We start from the raw sequence: 9,785 nt of genomic DNA on the forward strand, positions 1-9,785 counted from the left end.
GCAGGGCCCCATGGGCTGGGGGGGGGGGGTGTGCAAAGAAAAACCTATATGGGCAGACTGGAAAGCCAGCGGTGTAACACTGGGCAGACACTCCCATGCTGCTTGACTGCTGCATACAAGGTTGTTCCGCCATGCTGAAGCCACAATCAAGAGTGGCTCTGCCCACTCTCCCCCCACCCCCAAACAGTCTCCTGTTCCCTCCCTTGCACTAGTTGCTCGTGGGCTGCATAAGAGCCCTGGACGGGGCAGGTCTGGCACCCGGGCCTTATGTTTGACACAGTAAGGCTTGACTGGGGACAAGCTGCAGAACCTTGGATAGCTCTGAATCTGACAACTGCTGCCAGAGCCAGGCTAAGTTCTTAAGTTTGGTGTAGTGGTTAAGTGCACGGACTCTAATCTGGGAGAACCGGGTTTGATTCCCTACTCCTCCGCTCACAACTGCTGGATGACCATGGGCAAGCCGTAGTTCTGACAAGAGCTGTCCTTGAAAAAGAGCAGTTTCTGTCAGAGCTCTCTTAGCCCCACCTACCTCACAGGGTGTCTGTTGTGGGGAGGGGGAGGGAAAGGAGTTTATAAGTCGCTCTGAGACTCTGAGTGAAGGGCGGGGTGTAAATGCAATCTCTTCTTCTTCTTAAAGACTGAAGCTAGCTCAGATAGATCTGGCCAATCCCCTTTGGGCGAGGATTACTTCTTAAAGGGCACATGTTTGCATTTGGGGTTGGCCACTCCTGTGGCCCTCTTGAGTATCTTGGCAAGTGCAAGCTGGCAGTGGGGACCTTGGAGTCTGTTTGGAGGGCAGATCTTCCAGGGGCTCTTGCTGAATACTTATGGGAGCTGTGTTTTTATTAAATTATTTTATAATTTTCCTTTACTTGTTGAAATCTTTCAATGTCTTTATGTGTTTCACCTTGGGGACCCTGATTAGGTAGAAAGGCGGCATAAAAATATTTCAAATAAATAAATTTTCCGTTTCTCCAGTGGGAATTGTCCCGAGCTGGGCCAGGGGGCGGGGGGGAGAGACAGACTTGTATGGAACCTGTCTTGTTTTAATCTTCCTTCCCCAGTGCCATAGCACCAGTGAAAATCCCATCCCCACCACAGCTGGTCTTGTTTTGACTAAAGAACATGGCTGAAGATCTGATCATAGATCTCCTGTGTGAAAATGTAGCTTGGCTCTCCAGTAGGTATGATATGAGCATATTCCTGGGACTAGCTGTAAATTGTCAAAGGCCATTTAGAAGCATCTTCTATTTTCCAACCTGCAGGTTGTTTTGCATATCCACAGAGCATACTGCAACATTGTGTTTTTAAAAATTACCCAGTGACTACAGCTGTGCTGGCTTCATGCATACTGTTGAGATGGTGAATTCAGACCTCTCAGGAAGAAGATACAAGGCCAGAGGACAGCTCAATGAACATGTCTGCTCACTGTACAATGACACTCTAAAAGGCTAATAGGATTCTAGGCTGCAAGAAAGGAGAGATAGCGAGGAGGGAATATTTTAATGGTCTTGTACAAGTCAGCAGTATGCCAGTAACTTGTTTCTAGCCTTCGTGCTTCTGCAGAGAAGAAAAAGCCCACTAAAATTATAAGAGGTCTCAGTCAATACTAAAGAGGGTTTGAGAAAAGATTTCCAACATCTGAAGGAATGAGGAGCAAATCAGAGGAAACAAAGTGGTCAGGACAAAAGAGGTTGCTTGAAAAACTGCTCTGATATTATTTATTCATTGCCAGAGTCACTCAAGGAAGTTAATTGGCAACAGCTACCCAATCAACTCAGAGAAGCAATAGTTTTGTATTCTTTTATAGAAGAACGTTCCAAAAGCAGTATCATTTGAATTATTCATTTTAGTATTTTACATGTGATTTACATTCACTTCAATTTTAGGTTTTGTAAAATAAAAAACCCTTTCAAAAGCAAATGAATACTAAGCAAAAGCAGTTATTTCCCACCACCATCCAGTAACTAACAGTGCAACCTTATGCTGAGTCAGTTGTCTTCAAAGAATGTAACTCTGCTTAGGATGGCATCATAAGTCACAAGAACATAAGAGAAGCCAATGTGGGATCAGGCCAATGGCCCATCCAGTCCAGCACTCTGTCACACAGTGGCCAAAAATACCAGCTGCCATCAGGAGGTCCACCAGTGGAGCCAGGACACTAGAAGCCCTCCCCCCCCAAGCACCAAGAATACAGAGCTTCACTTTGCCCCAGACTGAGAGTTCCAATCTGTACCTTGTGGCTATTAGCCACCGATGGACCTCTGCTCCATATGTTTATCCAATTCCCTCTTGAAGCAGTCCATGCTTGTAGCCTCCGCCACCTCCTGTGGCAATGAATTCCATGTGTTAATCACTCTTTGTGTGAAAAAGTACTTCCTTTTATCACATTACAAAACTGAGGCCTTATCTCTTTGACGTGAGATCAGGAGCAGGTCTCAGGGCCACATGATTCCATTTTGGCCCCACTTATCACATTTGAAAAGCTGGGTTGGGGAGGAGAGATCTCCCCTGACTCTGTGCTTATATGCCATAGGGAGAGGACTGTCCAGGAAGGCTTGAAGTCAGTCTCTTGGGGATTAATATCATGAAATGGAGGTATAGTTCATTCCCATGTCCTTCATATCAAATATTTTACAAGTAAAGCCTTTTAACCAGTTGGCTTATATTTTCTGATTGTTTTTTATATGTATTTTGTAATCCACCTTTAGTCTAAGCAAGTAAGGTGGGCTGTAAATGAATAAATATACCTATAATTCCTGGTAATAACTAGAGATGGAAGTGATCATCATAACTGGCTCACTCCTTGCTGTCAGACATGACTTTTCACAGCTGATCTTCTCCTTTCCCAGTGTTTGCCCTTGAAAAGAAGGAGGTTCCAGAGGCCGAGAGGGTTTGCGGCATAGACCTCATCTTGAAAACCTTGGGTGTTTCTGCTTCAGATGGGCCTCCTTTATGTTCCTTTTAACGTGCAATTTACTTGCGACTATTCCTGTTTATTGGTTTGCATTCTCTCATTGTTTTTCAGGTGTTTCACTGCGTTCATTTTGAGTGTCCAGCCCAAACTGCTGCCCACAAAGAAGAAGCTAGTGAAGATGATGTGGGCACAGGTGGTCAGCAGCTAGCATCCCGTCCATCTCAAGCTTCAAGCACCAGTTCTGTGCACTTCTTCCCAGGAGCCACCTCGCACTCCTAGGCCTACCAACTATAAAAGAGAGAAGAGCATTTGCAATCCCAATGCCACCTCCCCGCTGGAGCACCTTAGGTCTCTGAATGGACATAGGGGACTATGCCTGGCAGCTTCAGATATTAAAATGGAAAAGGCTTCCGAGAGACACAGTGGGGCTGCTCCACTCTTTCTGTGTAGTCCAAATCAAGAAGTTTTTTTGGGGGGGAGAGATTCAGTTTTTTCACGTTTCCTGTTTACACCCTACCTCTGTAAACCTAACCAACGCAGAGGAAAAAAAGCAGAGTCAGACTGTAATACAAATATGCCATATGAACATTAGCAGAAAGTGTGTTTATAGAAGGCACTTGCTAGACAACAGGTCTTCCTTCAGAGGGTGTATGGAAAATGTGTCGACAGACACCTTATTATTTTAATTATTTAATTTATTTTTGATCCATATTCTTTGTACAGTTTAAGCCATTTTCAGCTTGTGTGCTCATTTGCTTGCCTCCCCCTCCCCCAGTTTTTGTTTAAACATTTCCTTGCTTATCATGCTACATCAGGTAGATCTGCTTGATAAGAGGCGGGTATGCAGTAATCACTCCATTACTTGCTTTTGATAAGAAAAACCCCTTAAGGAGATCGTGCACAAAACAAATCAATCCAAGGATGCTGAACTGTAATTCTACTTTACATGACTTACAAAATGGTCAGTCACTTTACCAGTGTGTAAAACCGATTGCCAGGTTCTTAAACTAGGCAACAAATGTTGAAAGTGATTAAATCATGGTTTAATTTTATAACAATAACCAGTTTAGATTTCCTAGTATCTTTTTTTTGGTGCATGTTGGAAAACAGAAATCTAGTTGACTGCTGATGTGTCAGCTAAATTTGGTATTGATCAGAGAAGGGAGTCCAATGCTGGCAATTTATTGCTTTAAAAATTTGATTATATTGTTCCATTAGGGATTTAAAAAACACTTCTAAGAGGCTTTTCGCATAATCTCCATAAATATAGATTTCAGTATTGATAGTTGGAGCTTGTTTGTGTTTTGAGTAATTTACATCCCAGCAGTAGCTGTCCTTTGTAACTTAAATCAGATTATCTGTTTGATTATTTTGAACATTTTCACATTCAGCATCATTTTGATTCAGTCGTGGCTGCTGCTGCTGCTGCATTTGCCAGAGTGAAAGAGACAATCTGCATTTACACATGAGTATCAGTGACATTGGAACATCTAGTTAGGGGAAAGCATTGCATGGGTCATGCAGGCTGTGATATCAGAGAATATTATTGTCTGCTGGACTAAAAGAAATCTGGTTTGGTGAAAATTGTTTATTTGGATTATAGTGCCCTTTAAATAATAATAATAATAATAATGAGGTGCTTGAGCTCAAGTGCTTGCAGTCTACTGAACGCTGCTCATAATAAAGCTAGGAAGGAACAGCAGCTTTGTGGCTGAAGAGCATTAAAAGGTTAAAGTCTTCTTAATTCTTTCTCCTGATTGCAGCCCATCTTCAGTCTTGTCTTCTGTAATTATTTGTTTTTTAGCTGTCATTGCTGAACTGAGTGACAAGAGAAGTGTAACGCAAGTATGCAGGGACTAGTCTCCCGAGGGTCGGGGGGGTCGGAGGGATGAAAAAAGCAAAAGGTCACAGACAGCAGCTGATGCTCTATGGCATCTACTAGCTTCAGAAAGTGCTCTCTCAGACTGTGTGGCTGGAGATAATGATAGTCAATGTCTGTAGGGTTAGAGATACTGCAGGGCTAGAGATCCTGATGGCCAGTTTGCACATGCCTTTGGGGTTCTGTGCCTAGAACAGAGGCCCAGTTAGGATTGGCCTCCAGAACCCAGGGAGAGGGGGCTTCAGCTATCCCGCTGTGCTCTTTTCCCAATGTGAAATGGCCCTGAGGAGATGCTGTTTGCTCCACTGGGAAAACTTATAGGTACCGATGGTTACATGTGAGTTTCCCCGAAAGGGCAAATAGTGGCTCTGTGGAGCTGTTTCATGTTGGGGAAATGGTGCAAGAAGGAAAGCTTAACCACTCTACCCATCTGAATTGGGCCCCTGCATGCCAGGAAATTGAGTTCCAGGACATCACATGTCTGGTCTGAAGTCCTCATGGACTTCAGGGAGGATGTGAGGATATTGTCATGTACAGTTAAGCCCTCAGTGGCAAACTACATTCTCTCTCCTCTAGCCCCAGAGGGTTCCAGAAGACCTAACTGGGTACAGTTCTGAACTCATAAAAAGGCCCATTCATCAACTACTAACTGTGGTTCTAGAATAGGGGGAAAAAAATAGGGAGGAAAAACAGCTTTTTGCTTTACCTCTGCTCCCAGAAAAGATCTGGAAAGAGAGATAAACAGAAATGGTCTTCTACTTTGCCCCTTAACTAATCATTTCTGATGGTAACTGTAGGATGCAGGGCAGCAAAGAAGTCTAGCCTCCTTCCTAACCATCGTTTTTGTCTGCTTTTAAAGGAGGATATGAGTGGGGAAGAGCTTGATCTCTGTCTTTCAAGCAGGAAAGGGCAGGCGCAAGGTCTGTGTGTGTGCAGTAGGGGAAGAGCAAGAGGAAGGGAGAGAGGTATATTTCCCCGGAGAATCAGTGGTATTAAGTTTGCTATACTTTGAAATGGCGGAATGTTTTGAACGTTCTAGTGAACTGAGAGCAACAAAAATGGCCCATATTTAACAGTCACAAACCACTGATCTAATATTTTGACTTTCAGTTTCGTCCTTTAATGTTTTGTTCCATTTGTTAAAGCTCTCGCTGTAGAGAACATCCACGTAAACTTTCAGGAGTTTAGTAATTTCTAAAATTCAAAGCAGTAGTTCCAGCAAACATAGTGGATAAAATCGTAAGGCAGAATCTCTTTGCATGCGGTTTCTCAGCTCCACGTACTTATTTATTTATTTAAAACATTTTATGTAGCCTTTCTACCCAATCCAGGGTCCCCACGGTGACAAACATTAACAGGAGAGTTAACAGAGTCTGTTTATCCTCCTATCTCCCAACAAAGTTCTGAAAATGACATCCTCCCTGTGAAAGGTGTCAATGTAATACTTCCATAACGTTTGAAACAGAACTCTACCATTTTTGACACTCGGGCTTTGATCTTTGTGTTTAATGCATACTGGGAATATGATGACTAGTGTGGAAGTTATACACTTATTGTCTCAACAAATGGTATTTAGATGCATTGCACCTAGGAAAGTTCATTCATTTTCCATTCCCACCCAAGCCCCATTGCAGTGAATGACAGTTTCGTAGGGCCAGTGCCTGCTGAATGCATCCTAAGGTTCTTATGATGTAAGTTCTTGCTACCTTTGTGTGATTTCTTTTAACATGACTTTTCAGCTTTTAATTTTATAGATGTATAAATGTTTAATCTGTTATTTTGTAATTAGAAAGTATGCCCCATCAGATTGATGCACACTCAGTTACATTGCATTTGTGGCAGCATGTAGTTATGAATCTCTTTCCATCCAAAGCCTTTTTTGAACTAGCTAACTTTTGTACTCATGCTGTTTCCCAAAAATTGCCTTCTTAAAAACTCTCTCACGTAGTTTATTATGGGTTGGATCTTACTATGTCATTCCAATTGGGGTGTTAACTCTGTTGATGCAATTGGGGTGTTAACTCTGTTGATGCAAGAGTGTCATTTCACTGGACACAAGCACCTTACATTGGTAGAATAGTCCCTTGAACCAGAGGAACACATAAGTGCCAAAAGAACAAAAGAGTAGGGTCCCGCCCTATTACTTGTTTTATGTAGCTTCATAAAAAAACTTCATTTGATGCATACCTCTTCATCAGTGTGAAGTGAACAGCAATAAAACAAGAACAAATTACAACAACAAAATAATAAAGCCAGTATAGTCAACATTAAAACAATAAACAGCAGGAGTTTATAAACATAAAACCCAGTTCCTCCTGGCAACACCTAGTATATTCAAGTCTGCACAATAGTATCAGGCAGACTTGGATATTCCATGTTTCAACCAAGCAAAGTTCTCATGTAATCTATACAGCTGCATTACCTTTACTAATATTTAAAACCTTGTATATTTCTTCAAAATACATTGAACTTTCCCCCCAGAAATGTCTGGCAAAAATCCTCATGCATAGGAAAATGGTCTGCTAGTGAAACTGATTTTCCTGGGAAATGAGTTTTCTGAATTGAGCAGAGATTACTCAGTTTTGTTCTTAAACCATAGCCAAGCTATCCAGCAAGATACATCTGAACGATTGGTTGAGATTTCTCTTAACCTGAAGGGGGAAAGCACAAATAATGTTTGTTTTTTCTGAAGCAGAGGAGCAATGGGTACTGATTTTCCCTCTCATAGAAACAGACATTTGACTGCGTCAGTAAATGTTCCCACTTTCAGCTGAAAATGTTCAAAGAAAGAAACATTCAGTGGACACAATCCAGAGATGTCTGGCATGCTCTTTGGTGATGATGGCAGTTTAGAAGCTGGCTGTGCTCCGTGAATTCCCATACCACCTCCATCATGGGTGGAACCACCACAGCACCCACTCCCAAGCTATATGGTTTCTTCCTCCATACTTTACTAGAGTGTTCTAAGACAAGCCATAGGACAGTGGCTCATACACTGCTGTGGCAAAGTACAAACCCCCTTGGATGCACCTTATTTTTGTCTGAGTTGAGGGGCATATTTAATGGCATCATATGTTACCACTCACAGATTGGGGCAGACTGATCCAACAGTTGCCCTTGCACACGGGAGAGGCACAACGTTCTAACTGTGCTTAGTCTCCAACCTGTCCTTAACTAGAATAAATTTTTTTTAGTCTCCAACCTGTCCTTAACTAGAATAAAATTTTTAGGAGACCAAAGTATGAAAAAGTGGGAATACAGTGTCAATAAGAAATGTACTGCAGTCTTCAGAAGCACTGATAATGCTACCCCTGAAAAATACTTACAGAAACATGGAGGGCAGATTGGAGGTGAGATTGGCAAGCATGTGAACATTTCCCCCTTTCTTTAAAAGAAAGAACAAAATCAGTATGTACCCAGATCTTCTAATTGTTCCTTGGTAGTCTGAGCTGTCCCACAGCAATCTCTCACTATTGTACCAAAACAAATCCATCTTCCTTGCCTTTATATTCTAATAACCTCTTGCAGTTCCTGATCTCTGAATGCCACATCAGCAGAGGAGAGTTTGTCCACCATGGAATGCAATTAAACATGTGCCACAGGGGCAAGAACACCTCCTAATGTTTTGTAATGGAGGACCAGACAACCAATCTAAGGATGCCCTGTGGCTCCTATGTCCCTGCAGCCTTAGATGGCGCTATACAACAGGACTCAAGCCACTATGAGAGAGCATTGGACACAAATATAGAAGTTTTGCATGGATGTCTTTTTAATAATAGGTTTGTTCTTTTATTTAGCAAAATATGAAAGACATAGATATCCACTGCTGTTGGGAGAGTTTTGGCATAGAGGATAAATTACCCTTTCTGATGGGCAGGAGCCTGGATTGTCAATAAGACTTTTTAATTTTTTGCTTAGGGACCCATTTATTTCTTTTGTTGCACAAACTGATCTTGCCATGTTTCTATTGATTTTTCTTTCTACAGGAGGTTGGTCCTTATTAGCAAGTGTGAAAATGTAAAATGCAGCTAAAGTATTTTCTCCTTAGCTTTTTTTAAAAAATAGAACTCTAAATTACAGTCATTTTTTATGTTTACTTCAATAAAATGACCAGCTAGCATTGGAAAGTCACAATTGGATTATAATACAAAAGTAGGACTTTCCTTCCCAGTTTCTTCTAATATGAAGATGAGCATCTGTTGCCTAGTTATCAAAAGCTCCTGGATACAGTAGAAGTGAGTACAAGGTAAAGAAGACTCAGTTCCTTATTTCTGACTGCCAGTGTGGCATAATTAGGCTGGAGCTTCCTAGGTGCTTTAGTTTGAAAACCAAGAAAGAGTTTAGAATAAGAAGAGTGCTTGCTCTGTGCAGACCATACTGTGTATGCCCTACCCATGATTCCCTGCATCTGCTTTGTGTGTGTGTGGTTCTCTGGTTGCTCAGTCTGTCTCAGTTACCCAGTTGCTTTGCTCCCCACAATCACACAGACATCCACCAAATCTGGATATATGGTCTATTGTGCTCCGTGAGAACAGAAACCATTTCCCCATTGAGTAGCCTGTATTGGCATAAGACTGTTAAGTATGTGCATTCCATATACAAAGGTGTTTCAAAATAAAAAATTATTGATTTCTCAATATATAAGACAATCCAGTTGCCAAAGTGTTGGCACTTAGTTCAAAAATCCACATTTTCAGTTTTCAGAGGAATTTGGTGGTAAACAATTGATGCTGGCCTTTGGCATTAAACAGTTGTAAATTACTTTTCTAGGCTCTCATTAATCTTGAGGGAAACACTGACCTCATTAATTTCAATGGGAGATCTGCAATTAGTTGATGGATCCAAAGTTTCACACCCATTATAATTGATGGCAATTGACATAATTGTAAATATTAAAGCAAAGTAGATCCAGAATTCATGCAAGAACTGGTTGTGATTCACCAGTGTATCCTGGGGCAAGGATTTTGGAAAGTGTCTTTCAAAAACATT

General features: G+C 41.6%; 1 protein-coding gene across 1 annotated transcript in view; it reads left to right on the top strand.

Annotated features, from left to right (window-relative positions):
• The window catches only part of BTBD9 (BTB (POZ) domain containing 9), a 255,390-nt gene extending 252,179 nt beyond the window's left edge, over positions 1–3,211 (top strand). Inside the window, 1 exon segment of the mRNA XM_015422015.1 lies at positions 3,029–3,211. Coding sequence (XP_015277501.1) covers positions 3,029–3,211 — 183 coding nt within the window.
• The last annotated feature ends 6,574 nt before the right edge of the window (positions 3,212–9,785 follow it).

Source organism: Gekko japonicus, unplaced genomic scaffold, assembly GCF_001447785.1.
Source record: "Gekko japonicus isolate JY-2015 unplaced genomic scaffold, Gekko_japonicus_V1.1 scaffold960, whole genome shotgun sequence".
NCBI classification, from domain to species: Eukaryota; Metazoa; Chordata; class Lepidosauria; order Squamata; family Gekkonidae; genus Gekko; species Gekko japonicus.